At 40.9% G+C, this 21,831-nt stretch overlaps 1 protein-coding gene across 8 annotated transcripts in view; it reads right to left on the bottom strand.

Moving 5' to 3' along the window:
* esrrga (estrogen-related receptor gamma a) overlaps positions 1-21,831 on the bottom strand; it is a 42,801-nt gene that overhangs the window by 11,799 nt on the left and 9,171 nt on the right. For 3 of the 8 annotated variants that reach the window (XM_084541658.1, XM_084541660.1, XM_084541659.1), the window contains 2 exons: positions 14,243-14,353; positions 11,528-11,689 (listed from right to left, as the gene is read on the bottom strand). In XM_084541658.1, coding sequence (XP_084397784.1) covers positions 11,528-11,689; positions 14,243-14,353 — 273 coding nt within the window. Of the gene's footprint in view, positions 1-11,527; positions 11,786-14,242; positions 14,354-21,831 lie in introns of all 8 variants that reach the window. The other 5 variants (XM_084541656.1, XM_084541653.1, XM_084541654.1 and 2 more) reach the window with 2 other exon arrangements.

Below are 21,831 nucleotides of genomic sequence, written 5' to 3'. Positions count from 1 at the left end.
TCAAGTGACAATAGATGACTCCGCTTGAGAATTACTTGTGTGAAATACACGACACTACATACTAGATTCCAATGTTATATTTGTGGTTTATTGATGTTCTTCTCTTTTTTTTTTTTTACTTTTCCTTTCACTCAGTCCATCCATCTTCCTCTCATCCTTTGCATCCTGCCCTTCCTTCCATCAATATAACGCTGATGCAGGCAAGAATGACCACTCTGTCTGTGTGTGTGTGAGCATGGGCATGTGCACAAATCTGTCAGGGGAATTAACCATGTGTACACTCAGCTGAGCAGCTTACACACCAGCCTTGTCTGTGTCTCTCTCTGACACACACATACAAAGCACCAGTAACATTGCTGACCAACAGTTTTGGGGCAAAAAAAAATAAAAGCTGAAAACTGTAATGAGAGTTACGGAATAAAGACGGCTTAATGGTCTCAGTCCTCAAAGGAAAAGGTAAAGAGTAGATCAATATTTAAAAAAAGATAATATCTATCTATCTATCTATCTATCTATCTATCTATCTGTGATAGATAGATAGATACTACTTACTTTGCAAGTGAACTCAGTTAATATAACTAGATTGTGACTGTCTATCCTACTTTTCTCCCAAAAGGACATAATTCATACTCCAAGCACTACAAATGAGTTGCCCTGCTCTCTAGACTATTGGGCTAGAGGTCATTACATGAAATCATCATTGCTGCTGCATTTATTTCACAAACTACATTTGTAATAAAAAGCAGTGCTAAACACACCATTTGAAAAGTAAAAAGCTACTGTTCAAATGAAATAAATTGCGAAACAGGTACAAGACAGATTCTTTTTCCCCCCTTCAAAGCACTACTGATGTATAAGTAGAAACTTGCTGATTATGGCTTTACAACAAAACCCAATGGGCCCTGTCCAGGCCTAGTGTCTGTATATGAGATTATGAGGCTGTGTTGATTCTATCTTCCTAATCCCCGTAGCTTTCCATAGAGAGACGACCACAGAAACTCCACAGGGATTAATTTACCATTCACAGATTAGAGATATGGTCTCCAATATCATCATCGAGGACAAGCATCGAGAGGAAGGGCTCAACAATTGGAGCAATGAGGAGAGAGGGAACAGAGAGAATGACAGAGACACAAACAGACTGAAAGAAAGACAAAGATGAAAACGAATGCGCCCACCGAGGGACAGTCTTCCTTTCCTACGTGAGCCATGCCTTAATGTTGTAGCTTCAAGTCAAGAACATTAGACCTCATTCCACCTCCTCATCTGGGCCTGAAAAAGCCTGGGCTGAAAATCTTAATTAATTGTCCAATAGTGCTGCAGGGTCATTATGCATTGCAATAAAGAAGCGTGTAATTATGAGATTTAACAGCCATTACCAGGGCCAGGAACTCATATGTCATCATCAGCAACCAAGCCAATGGTTTGGTGCGGCTGTGTGTGTGGCTTGATGGACAGCACACATACACAACACACACATGCATATGTACATATTGCAGTGTGGGTATATGGTGGTTAGATATATAAAAGGCAAATGGATGTAATCTTCTGTAAGCAATAAACTGTTGATTATTGGCATTAAAGACAAGAAAACACAAACTGTAAAATACGCATACAAGCAAGCGCACACCCACACCCGAGCAGACACACAAACCCATCAGTCTGTCCCAGACAATAAGGCAGCCAGCTGTGAGAGCAGCCTGCAGATGAAACAACCCATCAAGATTAAATAGACACAAAAATACACAAATTATTACTGCTGCACAGGGAAGCACTGACACCACAGGCCATAGTGCTTTGCCACATAGCAGGTGGGAAGTGACATACTTGTGTAAAGATGAAGTGTTGCACACAAATCAAGACCAAAGAATCCACATGCAAAACACATGGGAGCGGACACCTTAACTCTGGAACTGAATGTGAAGAAGAGAAACTAGTTTACCTTCATCGAAGTCAAAATAAAACAAGCTAATGGAAAACTATAATAAACCTTATATTAGTTATTTTACTACAGACACATTTTATATTATGTTCCAGTACTGTTTGGTCACACACTGGCAAAGGGGCAGTCCCAAAGCGTTGCCTGCCAGCAGGTGTTTTCTTTTGTATATGTGTGTGTGCTGTGTGCACAGGCCATAAGTCGTCCCCAGCTGGTGACAGGCACGCTCCAATCCTATTTTCCCACCTGCTTATTTCGTGATGGAAAGGATGAATCCTCTGGTCTGTTATTTAAGAACGATGGATGGAGGATGGAGGATGGAGGAGAGAGAAAGAGAGAGAAGAGAAGAGGAAAAGTATAGGGGAGGAGAGAACAGGAGGGTAGTACAAGCATCACGGAGAAACGAGAGGCAAGAGAAGCACAGTAAAATAAAGGGAAGCCACAAATAAAAACATACATGGAAGAGAAGGAAAGGAAGAGAAAAGAGAGGGAAGAAGGAGGAGGAAACATGTCAGGAGAAGCACGAGAGAGACGGAAGAGGGAAGGAAGTAGTAAAAGGATTAGTAGCAGCAGGAGAAACAGAGAGGCAGGGCAGAGTAAATAAGAAAAGAGAAAAATGAGGAAATGCAGACAGAAACCGTGAGAAAAGGTAGATAGATAAACAGAGAGGGAAGAAGTAGTCAGGGAGAGAAGAACTATTTCATGGCTGTCTGTGAACTTTGCATGAACCGACAGAAATAATGTGATGCCATGACAAGTCTGTCCCTCCTTCCACTAGATTTGCGGCATGCATAGGTGTGTGATATGTGAGCGTGGATTTCTGTGAATCCATATAGGTGTGTGAACTCTTTATATTGCTTTTGGGGTGTGTGTGCTTTGTGTGTCTGTGTGTGTGTGTGTGTACATGTCCGCTAGAACAGATAGAATAGGATGATGATGATGATTTGAAATGGAGTTTGGCCTGTGCGTAATTATGATCATCTATCTTTATGCCCCGCCAGCATATCATATCACATCACATCATCTCTCTCTCTCTTAGACAATCACACACACAGACACACACGCACACATGCACACACAAAAGCAAATTGAAAGTAGTAAAAGCTGACTGTTTGCTAGTAATGACTTAGATGATGATGGGCTCAGATGGTGTGCTGATTTATTTGTTACTGCGCGTCTGATTTCACATATTATAAAACTGTGCACGTGGGTGTATGTGTGCATTTGTGTGCATTCACTGTGTATTAGTGATTTTTTTTATAAGCGTGTGTATGTGTTTTAAGAAGTGTGTGTACATGTCTGTGTACGCGAGCTGGTGTGGATGCCTATGTATGCAGCTTCTCTCTCTTGTGTGTGTGATGCAGATTAGTCAGTGTACTCAGATTGCAGGCTGTGTCTCAAAGACTGACAGACAAATGAATTTGATTTGCAAATGTAATCAAACTAATAAGAAAAACATGAATGGGCCGCTGAGCACAAATCTCATTTTTTCAGTATTTTTGTTTTTTATTGTTTTTACTTGAACTAAAACACATGTATCCGCTGAATAAATTTGAATAATCATTAACATGTGTTAGTAATAACAATACATAGTACATATTAATATATAGTATTAATAATTAATTGGAATCAAAATGATAAAAAGCACTTTCAGTGAGTAGCTGTAAGTAGCTTAGGACCAGTCACAAAGTATTGTTGTGACAATTAAAATCAGTGTATTTGTTCACTGGTTGTAGACCGCCACTGCTCCTAAAGTAACTTCTTTGCGTTTTATTTTTAATCTTTAATTCTGATTGTGTAATACATGTAGATGCAGTGACACTGACAGCTGGTACCATGCGTAAACCAAGTTGTGTATGCATGTATGCATCTGTCCGTATGATGTGACAAGTTGCTCTACTTTAAAGGCATACGGTATGCGTCCTCACCATAGTGTGACTTCACTGACCGTGTGTTTGTGAAGCAGAATATAATTTTCTGTGCATCTTCAGGGGCACATCATCATAGAAACAACCGGCAGTACGGGGATGACAAATCATTGATTTTAACAAAACTGTGGATAATATTTTAAATTATTTTATTGTGGCGCAAGCTCATTTTATTATATTTACTGGCTTGCATGCTGCAATGTTTCTCATGCATCAACTCAAGTTCTCTTTCAACCAATGATAAAATAACCAAAATATAGTTTAGATGATGAAGTAAATGAAAACAGAACAAATACAATGCAGAGAAAAAGGAAAATGTCTTCCCTCCTTTGTTTTCTCATAATGATGACATGCTTCCAATACCCACAGGCTTAATCCAATAAGGAAAGCCCAAGTTAATCCAAACATTAAGCTCAAATATCAAATATTCTTTTCCTAATTTGATTTCATCAATATTTGTTTTCATCTGCAAACAGAAGCGTGTTTGTTTGTATGGGCTGCAAGAAGAAATCATGATGGCGGTGCAAAGGAAAATAAGATATCTCTTTTGCATGAACGTGGACAATGAAACAAACACACACTCACACACTGGCAAACACACATACTTGAAACCAAGACGTCAGCTTCTAAATGTGTTATCCAGCCCAGGGATGAGCAGAAATGGAAATCAAACACGCCCAACAGAGCTCAGAGAAAATCAACAGAGACTGGAAACAACGCACTTGAAGATTCATGCTAGAGAGATGTGCACTACAAAATTGACCAAGGCGATGAGCTAAATCCAATTCTGATTCTAAATCTGAATCAGATCCTAATCAAGTCATATTTAGTTTGACCTCATTAGAATAGGGAAAGCCAGAGTCAGTAAATGTATCAGCATCAGAAGAAAATCTATGTGGAATGTAACATGTTCGCTGTTCTGGGATCATAATCTGCTTTCACTACAGTATCAGCTCCTGATCTGGTGGCTCAATTTAGACGTCTCAAAGCAAATTTAAATCACACTACAATATATTGATGCAAATATCTGATGAGATTGTCTGTAAGTCACTGGAATCCACAGTTTTTGTGGCTGTGAGACATGTTTTCTAATTCATTGCACTGTTTCCTACAAATCTTTTATCTTCACAAATTGCGCCTACAAACACTCAAAACTAAATACCTTAAAATGGGGCTGTATATTTGTGACACACCGCTTGCATATCCGTGTTTATGCGTTTGCTTTGACTCTGTCATGTAAACCGTGCTGTACCTGTATGTGTGTGTCTATGTGAATGTACTGTATTTTTTGGGGTGTTGTGTTTGTGTGTTAAGGAGGCACCCAGCATGCTGTGACTGTCAAGGTGAACTAGCCTTACCTGACAGAATGGGGCCAAATCTGCTTGTGTGTGTGTGTGTGTGTGTGTCAACATGTGTTCCTGTGTGTGTGTTTTCATGGCATTTTATCACTGGACATAATAGGTTTGAGAGAGAGACAAAGATAAAATATGGGAAGTACTGTTGAAGAACAGAGGAAATTAGAACAATAATAATGTTGTTTAATAATGTAGTTCACTGCTTTTAAAATCATGAAGAAAAAATAGTTGGTGTTTGTGTGTGAGTTGTCCTTCCTTTAGTTTGCCAGTCTCTGTTTCTAACAACAGCAACCTCTTTGCTGACTGATGACATCACCAGACTTACTGCGGAGGACGACTGTAGAGTGACTTCATTACCAGTCTGGGATTTTATATTCTTCTTTTTCTATATACACACACACACACACACACACACACACACACACACACACACACACACACACGAAACTACGTGCCTACATCAAAAAGACACACGTGCACACACAGTGCTGTTCTGCTGCTCTTTGTGAAGTGTTATAACGTGTGTCAGAGTTAATTTAGTGAGCTGCACTTTCAGAGTCAAGGATGTGTGTATCCAAGTGAATAAGTGTGGGGGTGTTTGTGTGTAGACGTTCCCCTTGGCTGCCGAGACTCAGCATTTGATTTGCTAAAAGGAACGGGACACTTCTATTAATCAATATTTGCTGAATACTGGCTGCCTTTCTGGTTGATTGACTGGTTGTGTAGTTACCTGACTAACAGACTGGCTAACTAACAAGACTGACTGGCAGCTTGAACAAACTAACTGCCTTACTGGGTGTCTACATCTCTAAGTGAAAACCATTTCTAATATCCCAACGAGAGAAAAACCACAGTACGACAAAAGCAGAGCCTAAAGTTAAGGAGGACTTTGTACACTGAGAGCTTCGCTATGTGATGTGAACAAATGAGAACCGAGTCGAGGAGCAGTCAATCTTGAAATTTCAAAATCTAGATCTGAACACAGATTCAATCTACTCTGATCACTGAACCTGTAGAGACATACACAGACAGGCATAACCGAAGACAAGGGAATACATGATGGCTGGCTGGGAGGCTGAGGGAAGAGAGCCGTGGGAGGGGATAGGGGTTGAGAGATGGGGTTGACTTAATAATGAAGAGGTTAAGGATACCATGAAGAAAGAGGGTGGGAGGTCAGGTCAGAGAGAGGGAGTAAAGGAGAGACATGCGGAAGGAGGGAGAGAGAAAGTAGGAGGTCAAAAGAGAGGTTCAAGAGGTGGGGGGATATTTAGCCATCGGTCAAAATGGTATTGTGTTAAAGGCTCTTTGGGAGAATCTGAGTTAATGTATGTGACCTCCTTGCTTTCATTCATCCTCCCCTTTCCTATCATCTCCTTCTGTCTGTTCAACCTTGTCTATACTGTGTCACACCTAAATGTTTATCACCACACACTGAATAAGGGATGTGATGATACATCATCGAAACAAAACAAATGAAATAAAAAAATAAAAAAATGAAAGAACAAGTTCCTGTCAAAATTAAAACAACATTAATAAAATTTAACTTCTGTTGACCACCAAAGATGGCCCCACTACTGTATGAATTATTGTGAAAAACAACAATAAAAACAAGGGGACCTAATACTGAGCCTTGAGGAACTAGGAAGAAACTTACTTATCAAGCCTTCTGGAAACAAAGGGAGTGCAACTTTAGCATTTCCTCACACTGTGATCAAACTCAAGCTCAGTTCAAACTTGATTTAAGCACAATGCCACTGTAAGCTAGAACCATCAGTTTTATTCATGTTGAGAGTTATTAAACTTTGGAAATGAAACTATTCAATGTAGGTATTTCTAAAGCTCGGCTTGTGCTGGGTTCCTACCACAAAATAATCAGAAACAGTGGAAACACACTTACCATATCCTGCCAGCAAGAGTTTAATTGTGGTAAGACCGCAATTATATTTACAGCCTCATCATAGGCTACTTCAAAACCCCCATGCACAGATGGAAAAAAATGATAAAGCAACTGACTAATAATGCAGAGAGTAATACAGAAAGAGAGAAACCGAAAAAGAAGCGAGAGGACTTCCTTCATCACCTGTTACCCCACCACCGCTCAAACTTGCCATATCTCCATAAAGACAGATTAAATGAATGGACTGACGGCGACCCCCTTTCCACCTCCCATCCCCCATTTTAACAGCTCAATCATGCTGTGGTACTGCCTGCGCATGCACTGCTTATCCCGAGTGTCGAAATTGAAAGGGGAAAGAAAGAAAGACGGGGAGAACGACTGTAAGGAAAGAAAGAGCAAGTAAGAAGAGATAGGGAAGCAGGAGAATAGTTATGGGAAAGTGGGGGGGTTGGCCCGAGAGCAATTTCTTTCTTGAATAAAGAAAGAAAAAGGGAGGGGGGTGTAAAAAAAAAAAAAAAAAAGAAAAGGAAAAAAGAAGCACTAATGGCGTGGCCCCTGGTTCTGGTAAAATAGACTGTGTTATAGGTTCTGGCTCTCATTCGTCGATTCATTCATTTGTTCATTCCTTGCTCTTTCGTCAAGTCAAGTGTTCGCCTGTCTGTCTTTCTCTTTTGTGTGCACGAGTCTAGATAAGAGCTGCTAGTGTGACTGCCCAGTAGTCATTTACTTATTATAGTGGGAGAAGAGAGGGGGAGAGAAAGGCAGGGGGAGAGAGAAAGAGAGGGAGTAAGAGTACAGAAACGAGGATGAAAAGACTAATTCTACTGACAGATAAATGGCTCATTTTGAATGGCCTTTCTTTCTTTCAACTCACTCTCTCATTTGCTCCTGTTTAAATATTTGCTGTAGTTCTCCTCCTCTTCTCACCTGACTGCACTTCGTTCCTCCTTCAAACACACACACACACTTGACAGTGACATGCAGTCTAATATGCAACTGGAGTTGTCTCTTTGAGAGCTATTAAAATAAGACCTCCCATTCACTAATCCATATTATTGGACGCCAAGGCCTTTCACGCCCTCTGAATAATAACTTCTAATATTTCCACATACCCACAGCTGTCACAGAGTATGACAGTTTACTGCTTGTATACCACATATTGTGGGTGAGCACGTGTGCATGTCTGGGGTGACTTGTATATGCTATGGTCACAGGTTGAATCAGTTTCTATTACTTGCCTGTTTTTGTGGATTTGCATGCATTTCATCACTCCCTTTGATGCACATGTGCATGTGTGAAGTACACATGTGCGATTCCTTCTGGGATAACAAGAGCACACTGTGTCTGAAACCTCATTTTCCTCTCCTAATGACATATCAAATGTTTGCATAAGGCCATATCAGTATGGAAATGAACGTGCACACACACACACACACACACACACACACACACACATACGTCTTAGAATAAAAGAACCAATCAAAGAGATATCTGTGTATATGTGTGTGTTGTCAAAAATCTCTAAGGTTGGGCGACTCTGTGCGTCAAACATGACTAGCAACACACACACAAACACATGTGCACACACACACACAGACACACGCATACCCTAGCCTTGTTATCCGGGGGCCTGTCTTGCAGGCAGCCTCTCTAACGCTGAGTGATGTTTAAATTAGTTTACAATTTAGGCTCCTCGCTATCCGCAGACGGCTCTTAACTCAGTGTGTGTATGTGACGCGTTTTTGTGTGTGTGTGTGTTTGTGCGTGTGGGAGCGTAACAAATTGTTGCCAGTACGGCAGACATCTAATGACTTCAAATTAGCTGCCTGGCGCTCGCCTTGACACGTTGTTACCACTGTTAGCAGCCTTTGTGTGCGTGTATGTGTGTGAATGCAGCCCTGCGCAGCCATATCATGAAGCATAAATTGGCTTCACCTCCCTCTCTCTCTGCCTCTGTCTTTTTTCTCTTTGTCTCTCTCCATCAATTTGATTAAAAAAATTACTGTACCATGTCGAGCAAAGACTTGTGCACGCGTGTGTTCACACGTCCACCCTGCACATAGACATCTCAGACGCGGGCACACACAACAAGATGTGAAACAAGAGGGCTGCAAAAAGGTTAACAGGTCTATCCTACCCTATTCTATGTCCGTATGTGTGTGTGTGCGTGCACATGTGTGTGTAAGAGGCTGATAAAGAATGTTGAGGAGGCGTATTTCTTTCTGACAATCCTTTCCACTCTGAGTGAACAGTAGATCACTTTGTGTGAGGCCATGTACTGTATGTGTGTGCGTGTGTGGTGTGAGTATTAGATCAGTGTTCAGTGTTGTAAACTGTGAGGATTTCATAAGGTGTTCATATAACACACACACAACCACACACACACACACACTTGGAAGATGAAGAGTTCTATCTTTCTCTGTGAGCACTGGATTGCCTTCCTCGTTCATCTAATCACGCCATCTTCTCTCCTCCGCCAAGCAATCGTTGCGCTTCGCTCCCTTCATAGAGAAAGCGGCGCACACATGCACACACAACACACCGACACACTAAGCCCACCACACAACCCGGCTAACTTCGTCCACTCACTTCTAAGAGCAGTAATCCAAGGGAAATGCAGGCCTGATGCAAATCAATACATGTTGTATATTTGGATGTGAGTGAGTTATTTTTGTGTATCTGTGCTCGTTATATACAGTAGGGAGACCCTGATGTAAGGGAGGAACCAAAGAAGGAGAGGAAAGGGTCACAGGGAGATTAGATGAAAGTATAGGAAAGACAATGTACTATTGAGGCAATATGTGTTTTTTTTTAAAGAGAAAAGCAAATTTCCATAGAGCTATACTTAGCACATGGATCAATATACTGTATATGTCTGCTTATTGTCCATATACCAGCACATGGATCAATACACTAACTAGAAACAATGTATATTCTCATCTCTCTATCTCCCTCATGTTTTTCTCTTTCTCACAGTCATTTTCAGATTTACTGATGTCATATACATGTCATTTGGAGACCTTGTTATCCAACGCCACTGACTTTATTGTTATAGATTTACGCAGCATGACTGAGTGGTATTTATGTCTCTAATCTGGTGCTTTCCCCCTGTACACTTCCAATACCCTATACTCTTTGAGCAGTGGCAACAGTGGACTATTCTATTCTATTCTATTCTATTCTATTCTATTCTATTCTATTCTATAGCCATACTTCCAGTTGACAGTGGGACTAATCTTCCAGCTAATCTGTGTTAATCTGAGACACTGCTCTTCCCTCCTCTCTGCTGTCACAGCAGGCTCCCTCGCTAAGACCAAAATCAGATTATAGTTTTCATGTCTTTCTCCCTGATATCTCATTTCTTGCCTTCCTCTGCATTTTAGGTAAATGCGTTTCTCATATTTATTTTCTCATTTTCTGACGTTCGCTTTTATGGCTCTGCCATTATGTTAAGTTTGTGATCTCGTTGTCCAGATCCAATTTTGATCAGATTAACTGAGAAAAGGGGTTAGTTTAAGAAGATTAAATTTAAATAATTCTTTTAGAGATGAACCTGCAGAGAGACACAGATGTGCTACAGTCTTAAACAGACATCATAGTTTTATATACAGTATTCATGCACATATACACAAAGAGAGAGAAAACAATATAACTCGCTTGTAACATGTATTTGTTATGTTTTGCGCTACCTAATTGTATTTCTGCGATTTAGATTAGTTGCTATAATTGAATTTTCTGAGATATTATTTTATTGTATTGTACCGTTCTAAATGTAATATAATAATATTGATGTTAATCGCTTAATGCAGCAATTACAGCTAATATGCTGCTGCGTCCCAATAAGGTTTGTTAGGAGGTTTGTTAGGACATATCTTCTCTGCATTATACAATGCAGTTGCAGGAACAGGAGAAGGTAAAGCTCTGATTGTATCACTGACAGGTTACCGTTTAAAATGACAGTGGACACCCAGTGATGCAGTTTATTTTCTACATGTATGATATTTTTGTGACAATGACATTTCAGTATCAGCACAAACACAGTTCAGTGATGAAACCCAACACGCCCCCACACACTGAAGGTAAGGAGATGTCATTGAGAAGCTGTCATTGGAAAAGTCAATAGTTCACACAGTCTGAGCGCAGGGATGAGGGGTAAAGGTAACACCTTAGCATCAGGTGTACTTGTGTGTACATAATGTAAGTGTGGCTGAACTGCATCTGGATCAGCTGACTCTAACCTCAAACTCTGCCAGCTCACACAGCTTGTAAGTACCATATATCGACTGTGACATTAAAAATAAAATCTGTGTGATGTACGTGTGTGTGTGTGTGTGTGTGAGCGCCACAACGTGGAATCAGGGTTAAGTTCAGTGTGAGAGTCAGAGTTCAGCAGGTTTTTTTTTCCTACCTGGGATGTGCTTGGCCCAACCGATGTTGACCACCAGCTCTCTGTCCGCCAGGTCACACAGCGTAGTCAGGGCCTTGATGTCACTGTCTGGTACTGTTGGGTCAGGCATGGCGTAAATCTTCTCTGGCTCGGCCACCAGCAGGTGCGAGACGATTTTGTTATCTGCAAGGCAGCCAAAGGCAACTGACATGACCACCAGACAAGGAGAAAAACACAGAGACAGAGAGATGGTGAATTTTTGCCGTATAGGGCTGCAAGCTGTTCCACACCAATCCGGTGCAAAAATGTGAAAGGTCATATGCAAAGTCCCTGATAACATGGCCTGCTGGTTACACATATGTATATTTCCTCATGTGGCATATAAAGCACCTGACATAACACATTGTACAAAATCAACACATAATTCACAAACATGAAAGTGGAATAAGGTTAAACAAGTTTGACACACTAAAATAATCTTAAAATTAAATCAAACTAGCACATTTACTTAAAAATATCTGTTGTACAAAATTCAAGTTTTGACGTTACACCTTATATGCAGTCATTATTTGTCAGGATTTGTCAATATAAATGACCTCAAATAAAAAAAAATTTGAAATCTTTCCAAGGTGTAATTAAAAGTGATTACTACTCGTGATCCAACTGGCCCAAAATGTCGTCTTTTGTATCACAACCTTAAGAAGCTTCACCGATACACACAGAAGGGAACGATAATACTGAAAGCCAAGCAGCTCAGCTGGTAATGGTGACATGTGGTGATGAGACCTCTATGGCCCATTAGTAACAGACTGATACCCTGCTTCCAAATTAATCCACTGACTAATCAAGCATGGGAATAATAACGGAGGATAGAAGAGCAAGTGTGGAGTGAGGGATAGAGAGAAAGAGAGAGAGATTAGCAATGGAAAAAAAAAGGGGGAGAAGACAGACAGGTAGAAATAGAGCCATGGACAGATTGTAAAAGACAGACAGGAAGAGTCCAGAGAGCGACAGCTAGATAGAGATAAACAGCAAGGGAGAGTGAAACAGAGTTGTGGGGATGAGTTGCGTATTGATCTAACACACCACCCCCATTTCTCTTACACATACACACACACACACACACAAGGTGGTGTGGGTGTGGGGATACATACCTACATACTGTATGTAGGTATGTATCCATGCACACACACACACCGTCCAGCTGCAGGGTCATTTGAGCCCAACCAATCCGAGTCACACAGCAGTATCTGTGGGTAAATCTTATTTAATGTTTCCCTAATTAGAATCAATGGAAGCCCATTTCCAAACCCTGGGCTATTGTTCTGTTCTCGCACAATCAATGTGGACGCTGAGGCTAGGGATTGGACTACAGATAGATAGGCTGTGTGAGTGTATCTGTGCGAGAGGCAGAGGGACAGAAATACTTTGTGTGTGTATTGACTGTGTGTGCAAGAGAAATAACGGGAAAGATGTAGGAAGTCTATATCAACCCTATACATTCTGCTTTTCAAGTGTAGGTTTGTTTCTCAGTCAGAGATGAATGCTTACTGATACATGAAAGAAAAGATATAGGGAATACAGACGCTTGATAAGGATAATAACGAGCCCAGTTAAAAACAATTATTACTGTTTAAGGAAAACGGATCTATAGCTTGCCAGTAAAGATATTCTGTTAGCTGGAGCACATGAATGCTCTGTGTATGTAAACACACACATTATAAACACACACACATTCGCATTATCCCATCATTTCAATGATTAGTAGGGCAAAAGTCCCAGTAAGCTGCCGTGCAGCCATTCAGCATATTGGCCTTGAGCAGAATATGCTCCAGCTTTAAGCAAAATGGGCTTTGGGGACCAAGCTGCTAAACACTGCTCAATCTGCACTGCATGTGTGTGTGAGTGTATGTGTTATGTGTGCAAGCAGACGGTTAGCTAGAGAGCTAACTCTAGTTTGATGTGGTTGCCAGATTGGATTTAATCCGGATTAAAATTCTGGCTGGTCTCCCTCCCTCTATCTCACTCCCTCTCCTCTTCTCTCTCTCTCCCTCCCTCTCTCTCTCTCACTCTGAGAAACCCTCTCATTTAGGTTTACTGTCTCTCTGTCACTCTCACCCACTCGCTCCCTTGTTAATTTTTCAATCATCAGGCCTCGGCCATGGTTTTATTCTTTAAAAAACGCAGCCAATCCAGCCGGTGCTAAATGAATACCTTTATAGTGAAATATTACACATATAAAATGTTATGATCCCAAACTGGTGGCAGTAGAAACAGGGAGATAAATACGGTCCCAACCAGATGGGCTTCTCACTACCTTGTGTCTATTTATGTGCGTGCGTGTTTCTGTGAAATTATTGTCCAACTGTCTCCATCAGGAGGGACACTGATAGAAAGGCATTTCCTTGTACTTCTGGTCTTCAAATAACACCTCCTGGTTATTTCAGGAACACTGCCTACACATAGGGATTCAATTCGACTGAATATGAAGGTTTTGTTTGAGATTTTCTTTGTGTGCTGTCCATTGTACGTTCTAAACTGTTCCATCTTAACACAGTTAGATGCGTCTGCACATCAGTTTGTAAGTTTATAGTAGACTATGGACTACAATGAACCAAGGACAGTGCACACATGTCTGTTCTTGACAATCACTGATCAACCTTGTTAAAAGACTGCTGTTTTATGTAGCGTTAGCAGCAGGAGCTTTGTTGGTTGTGTGTGTGTGTGTGTTCTTACATGGCTTCTTGGGGGGCAGAGCCAGCTGTGGGTTCAGGTATGGGCTGTTGTCCGCATCTATCCGGCGTTTATATTTCTGTCTCCCACCACGGACCCTGTCCAGACGAACACCTGCAAGAAGTGACAGAGAGAAGAAGTATGTATCAATACAGCGTGCCTGACAAAAAAAAAAAAAAAACAGAGATACCTCTTTGATGACTAAAGAAGAAAAGAAAAAGCAATCTGCTCATATGCAAGGAAAACTGAGCAGAAGTTAAGAGAATAAGGGATGAGAAGTGTGGAATGACATATGAGGTCTGTGCATGTATTTATACCTGTTGAATGCTTCTTTATTCACTATTATGTTATTCTGGAGCTTGTTCAACTCTCTTTTATTCTACAACAAGACTAATTTATAGAGAGCCACTTTGTCTCTCTGGCTTTCTGACTTACTGTCTCTTGCCCAATCTCGGTCTCTCTATTGCTGTCTCGTTAATTAATTGACACAAAGGAGTCCTAATTTAATTAGGCCTATCTCTCAGGGGATTGGATGTTACCGTGGTTACCACTTAAAGATGGATAAGGAAGACAGAGGTGTCATGTACCCTGGAGGAAGAGAGGAGAGGAGGGGAGAGGAGAGAAAGGAAAGGAGAGGAGAAGAGGTTTCAAAATGAAGTTCTGATGGATCATTAAACAATTAAGGAAGTAACTTGAGGAAAATCGGCTGCAAAAGTGGGTTCAAGTTGTGTCTCTGCTTTAATGCGCAGTAATAAGGGATGAGAAAAATACATACATATATCCAGGTCAGTATCCAGATAAACGCTGAACTCGATACTGTTTTAAATTTCTGGATTAAGCAGAAGGAATGTCATAAAAGACTAGATACAGGAATGATGGGAAGTAAATCAGTAAAAATCATCACTAATCCTGACGAGACACTTTGACCATCATTTCTAAGTTATTCAAATACTGAGCACACCAATTAACTTGAAAGATATAAAATAAAACCTCTTGATGATGACCAGTCGATGTGAAAGATTTCACCAAAATAATTAACACTGACACAGTGGACAAGGTATTTTGCAAATTTCTATTTCAAATCCAAATGTAAATGTTCAAGACACAAAAAATTATTAATGAGAAAGTCTCAAAGAGCTGCAGATCAAACGTGGTGTTGTGCAAAAATGAATGTCACAGTCAACGAATGACAAACACAAACTTAACGTATCCATCCAGTGCTTTATATTGCACCAAAAGTAAATTTAAAATGGTAAGACGTTGATTTAAATTTAAAGACAGAGAGAAAGGAAAAGATGTAGAGGAGAGCATTGTGAGAGTGTGAAATCAAGCCAGTCTTAAATCCTGTGAAAAATGTGCTGACCACATCCAAGACAACACACCTAAGAGATTTAACAGAAAGACTCCTATTGGTAGGAAGGTGAAAAATGTCAGGGAGCATGTTTGTGCATTAGTCTGAATTTGAAAGTAGATATAAATAGGCATGTTACTATGTTTTATTTTGGACATGTGTGTATTCGGTCGTACTATGGAGTGTGTGACTATATTTGTTCCAATAGAAATTTGTTCAACAGCTCACTGAACATGACACACATCTGTGTGTGTGTGTGTGTGTGTGTGGTTGTGCGAGTGCTTAGACAGAGATAGGTAGACAGAAGGGCTGACAGTCCAGGTACAGTGGGGGGGCCAGTGTCAGCAAACGGTCAAGAGACTCTTAACACCAGGGGGTACAAACACGCTCACACACACACTCTTCACTTTCTGTCTCACATACACATTCACACGGCATCTACGTTTCCCTAGCCCACACCCCTGTGTTGTGTTTGGGTAAACCCTGACAAGCAGCTTGCTCAGTCACTAGGCGGGTCAGTGCTTGGTCAGAAAAGAGGGAGCGAGAGAGAAAGCAGAAGCAGTGTACAGGACAGGGGATTTAAGGGGAAATATAGATGTTAGGATGGAAAGTAAAAAATAAAGTCTAAATGAAACAAATAATAATAATAAAAAAAAAGTGATGTAAAGCTTAGAGGTTACACATATTCAAAACAACTGACTGAAATGAAATTCAATGAGAAATTTTTGAAGAATTTTGATTTTTGGAAGAACCTTTGTTTCCCACGCCTTTCTAAAGCATAATTTGTGAGTCTGTGTATGACACACCTGTACCTCCTGCCCAGTCCAATCATATATCTGCCTTGATGTGAAGAAATACACAGACAAAAAAATAAATAAATGCAGCATGTAAAACATTCAAGCCCTCATAAAATACAGCAGTGGCACCACCAACCTGGCTACTAATTTACGAAGGCAGCATGATATCGAAACAGCAGAAAACAACCCTGACCATGATGTTACTCATAGGAGGCTTAAAGGGAAGCTTCGCAAATGTAGGCAACAAAGTCTGTTTCCTGCAGACTGTTGCCCTTAGTTAATACACTCCTTGTCATAGGCTATATTAATTTGCGCCCAGGTCATGTTGAAATCTGTAGGTGGGTTCTGGGACAGAGGTAACCGACAGAAATCATAGTGATCATGGGTAGCATTACTGTCAATCAAAGTTCAGTGTTACATCATATCAAATGTGGGTTTCAACTAAGGTTTTAATTCCAGTGAATCAAATCATTGCTTAGCTTCTGTATAGATCATATGCCATGACAGTACTAATTGTGACACTGTTTCACCAGATTCCTATCATTTCTGCTGCATGCTGGTCGTATCAAAATGTTCTTATTTGATGTCTTTTATTTCAGGATATTGAAAATAATTTTTCACATCACTGTGGTGAAATATCTTCATTTGCTTAAGCTGCCTGTAATTCTGAGATCTGTTTGCCATGGTGAAAAAGAAACGTATTCTGATCGGTGCTATAAAACACCAGAGGCTGGAGGGAACTGCTACTTATTTATTTGTTGAATTGAAAGTGATAATGATGTAATGATGTATAAAAGTATCTGCATATAGTACTCATAATGATTATAACACTTCCTGCTACACTGACGCTTTCTCTCTACCGCACACAAACTCTTACCCTCTTTCTCTTTCCCACTTACCTAAAACCCAGAGCTGTGCTGAGCTCACTTCATAAAGAGCCCTCTCTAACTACCTCATCTATTTTCCACCAAATTAACTCTCTCTCAGCACTGATTAATGGTCAAATCTAAATGAATCAAATTAAAAATTGAAAATTATATTTCCAAAGCCTACAAAAAAGAGACAGGGGGAACCTAGGGGGAGAGTGAGCGTGTGCTACCTCTTCTTAACAAATGAGCCTTCAAATCATAAAGAATGGGCAAGAGGGGAGAGGAGGAAAGGACTGAGGGGACGGTAGGGGAAGAAAAGAGAAGACGGGAAGTGGTGAAGTAAATATCAGAAAAAATAAACCAGGTAAAGAGGAATAGAAAAGGCAAGGGAAGGGCAGAATAAATGGTTACAGCATTGAACAACAAGAAAAGAAATAAAGTTTCTTTAATTACGCAGGTTAATAGAAGATCATGATAAAAGAACGAGTAGAAAAGCGAGAACAGAGGAAGGAAGAGTAGAGCGCAGGCTGTGAAATATGAGGAGGAGAGGTGAGTTATGGATGGCCTAGCAAACAAAAGAAGAAAGGAGAACGAAAAACATGAAAGGAGAGGGAAAAGGAAGGATCCGTGAATGAAGAAACAATCCTCCGAGGTTATATGGCCAGCACAGCCATTATTGTGTCAACTAACAGTACGCTCCAGTCTTCTACTTTTATTAATACACTCATCAGATACCAGGATAAACAGTTTCTCTGCATTTATTTGCTTCACATAGCAACCAGATATTAAATAAAGCTAGATATCAAACTAAAATTGTCTAACATAACTGTTTTTCACATCTCTCGTCATGCTGTATACACAAAGAGACTCTGACAGTGATGAAGGTGAATCACTCCTATCGTGGGAATATTGCTGTCTGTCAATAGTACGATCTGCACTGATCACATCAGCATAGATTTTTACACAGCCGTCCATTCGCTGTGTGTCAGCGTACGCGTGTGTTCTTGAACGGCTGAAGGATTGCGAGTGAAATGCATTTGACATGCAGGAGAAAGACAGAGGAGGGAGAGAGGAAAGGAGAGAAGAGGTTGGACGGAGAAACGGAACATGGAGTGATTTCAGACGGTCAATGATGTGTTACGATCGACAAATGAAGTAGAGGGATGACAAAAAAACAACAAGCAAAAGAGAACACTTAAAACAGGAAGACACAAGGAAACTATGGCAGACAGGAATATAGAAAGTAGGAAAGAAGGTCAATTTTTTTTTTAAGTTGTAACTGGGTTGAAGCCTTTGTCCTTCCTCAAAACCAACCTGTTTTACACACCGTGTCTCTGTGAGTGTGTATTTATGTGTGTTAAGCTGCAGTGTTGATGTAATAACATTAAAGGTTTTCCTATGTGGGTTTAAGAAACGATGGGTGAGTAAAGTGGGCAAGACAACAGATGGATTTAAATGTAGTGTGTGTCTGTCTGAGGTACTTGTATTACTCGTGCTGTGAGGACATAAATCTATTTACACAGTCACACTGGGGGGACGTGTGTCCCTTCTGGCCCAAAGTCCCCATAATGAAAAATTTTAGTAACAGGAATTGGATTAAGCCTAAACCTTAAGGTCTAAGGGTTAGGGTTTAACACGTAGTACTTGGAGTTAGGCTACTTTTACAAGAAATGAATGTAAGTAAATGTAACGTAATGTCACAACTGAAAAAAGGACAAAAGCTTTAAGAAAGTAAAATAAAGAGACAGGAGAGAAATACGGAGGGTGTGTTAGGAGGAAAGTGTGTGTAGTGTCATGCAGTGACGTTTGTTTAGACCAGAACAGCACTGCCCGAGGCAGCGGGCAGGTGGCTGTCACTGGTGTGTGAATTTGTGAGTGTGTGTGTGTGAGGTCCCTAAAACAGTGTGGCCTTTTTCTTTTTTTTTTCTTTTTTCTTCCAAGGCTGTGTTTATGTCACATACTGATCCAACGACTGCACATCTATGATTCCTGAGATGGGTGTGTGCAAATAATTCCTTTTTGAAATGTCTTTAATGTTTTTATGACAATCAGTTCTATTAAAAGAGACCTATTGTGCTAATCCCCTGCCTGTATTGCGTGGCCTTGCTGTGCCTGCTGCAGATGACCGTGAAAGATCAACTTGTCGCAAAGGACTCTCATGGTGACTTTGACATAGGTTTTTTCATTATCTGAAACTTTTGCAACATTATAACATTATACACATGATAGAAAACCAGGAAAGGTGTCGTAAGCTCACCATAAATGATTAGATATGGTGGGTTACTAAAACGTAGAACCACCACTCATCTCACTCTTTCTTTTCCTTTCCATGATAGTGTACTTGAGTCTGACTGGATGCTGTTTCTACCTGTTACATCCTCTCCTCTCCTCTCCTCTCCTCTCCTCTCCTCTCCTCTCCTCTCTTCTGCTAGAAAGTGTATGTGAAAGAGAGACCACTTAGACAGATCTCTCGCCACACCATTTCCATTATCGCTCCTTTCTAGCTGGGTTGCAACCAGATGCCACTCGCACACACAAACACTCACACACACTCAAGCAGGACAGACGCTACAGGGCCAGATTTAGCTACAAGTTTCCCATGGGGGAAACACCAGACGCCACCAGTTGTCTGGCGCTCCCCTCCTTTGTTTCCCCTCTTGTCTCGTCTCCTCCCCTCTCTCCGACATCCACTCTCCTCCTTTAGTCAGTTTTCTCCTCATTCTTGTATTTGCCTTCCGTTTATCCACTGTCCCCCAAATCCACCTTTTACTTGACTTTTTTTAATCACTCACATATTTCAAGAAATTAGTCCCCTTTGTTTGGATAGTGGCAGCTGTCTTGATGTTAGCGTGTGTGACTGCATGTGTGTGGAGCAATGAGATTGGATAGCAGCGGTCAAGATTGTTGAGCTATGAGGAGAGTTGTGACGCACACTGCCAGCTGTGTATAAACCACAGACGTGCACACACACACACACAAGCCGCAACACTCACACAGACTGGGCCCTTCCACCCGATCTCACTCATTAGGTCTTAGAGGCCGTGGGGAGCGCGGCCAAAGTTGGCACGAGTCGTTAATGTTTGTGTGTGTGTGTGTGTATATGTGCATGTGTGGGGCATTGAGCCAAGGTTTATATTTGCAGTCCGTGGACTTGTCCCTCCAGTAGTCTAGCATCTGAATCCAGCTGGCCGTTTACAGCATTATTGAGATGGAGGCTTTGGTTTTGGATTCAGCACATTCTGTCTGTTTAACCACGATTCATCAGACTTGCCACCATCAAAGCTGCGGCTGTAAGGGAGCAAATCTGTCAATATGAGCATATGTACAGCATACACACCTATTGAATATTGCTGGCTCCTAGCTTGTGTGCCTCTGCCAAAGCCTTTCATGTTCAAATGTCTGATCTGTGTTTTGTGTTCTCTTCATGATAATTTTACGCATTACTGCTGATGCTGAGCGTATTATGTGCATCTTGCTTTGCCGTTCATGCATAAAAGGAAATGACTGACAGCTGCAGTGTTACCACCGTTCAAAATTAAATTGAATGGCCTTCTGTAGTTTTGTTATTTTTCATCCAATATATTTTACCTGCAATTATTATACCTTTTTTTCCTAAACACCCCCATCCACCCTTCCCCTCCATCTAGGCAGATTTAAGTCCCGCCCCGTGACCTTTTGGTCTTCAGCTGACGCATCATTATGACCTCATTAAAAATGGACAGACAGCCATTGCCAGAGGGTTAGTTCTCATAATATAATCAGGCTTTTTAATTGCCTTGCTCCAGAAATTAGCTGCTACATATTGGTGGGTGGGTGCCCCGTGTTTGTTCCTTCCTTCAGTTTATCCCGTTGGCTCCTCTCGTCTCCTCTGCCGCTCGCAGTAGTGGGTGAGAAAATCTTATATTCCACACGGACAGGGTTGTGTGTGAGTGCATTCACATGATCAGGTGTGTGTTTAAGAGAACATGTAAAGAAAAAGCTCTGAGTTGGTTTACTGACCCTCTGGCCTCTTGTTCTCCTCTCTTTCTCCATCTCACACACACGCAGCCTCGCTGCCTCACTTGCTCTTCATCTCACCCTCTCTGTCTCCCAGGGCGACAAAGCTAATTTGAGGCAGATCTTGCCCTAAGGGGTAAACTACAGCATCCACACACACACGCTACCCCATGTCCTCCTCCTCACCCCACCCATACCACTTTATCTTCACCTTTCTCCCGTGAGCTAGCCCCTGACAACCACTGTTAGCCCTGATGCTAACTGATCTAGCCACTTACCATTATATCTAAGCAATTCTGCAGCAACAACGCTTACACCCCAACGGGCAGCACGAGACACGGGAGGTAATGTTCCTAAATGAGTGTATTTTGTATTTGAAGTATCCAGTAGATAGTGATAAAATGTTTTACTGGGAAGTCAAACAGACAAGATCTACTTATTAACATTACCTGTTTTTGCAAATTATAAACTATAATTTATGAAACTAACATCTTCACCTTCACTGCTAACAAAAAATATCTTAAAGGATTAAATGTTTTGACACAAGGTTTGATAAACTAAGTCTTCTTGTGTGTTTTA

The sequence above is a fragment of the Chelon labrosus genome, assembly GCF_963514085.1.
Source record: "Chelon labrosus genome assembly, chromosome: 3".
Lineage (NCBI taxonomy): Eukaryota > Metazoa > Chordata > Actinopteri > Mugiliformes > Mugilidae > Chelon > Chelon labrosus.
Note: the sequence above shows the minus strand (reverse complement) of the source record. Positions and strands in the feature narration are given on the sequence as shown.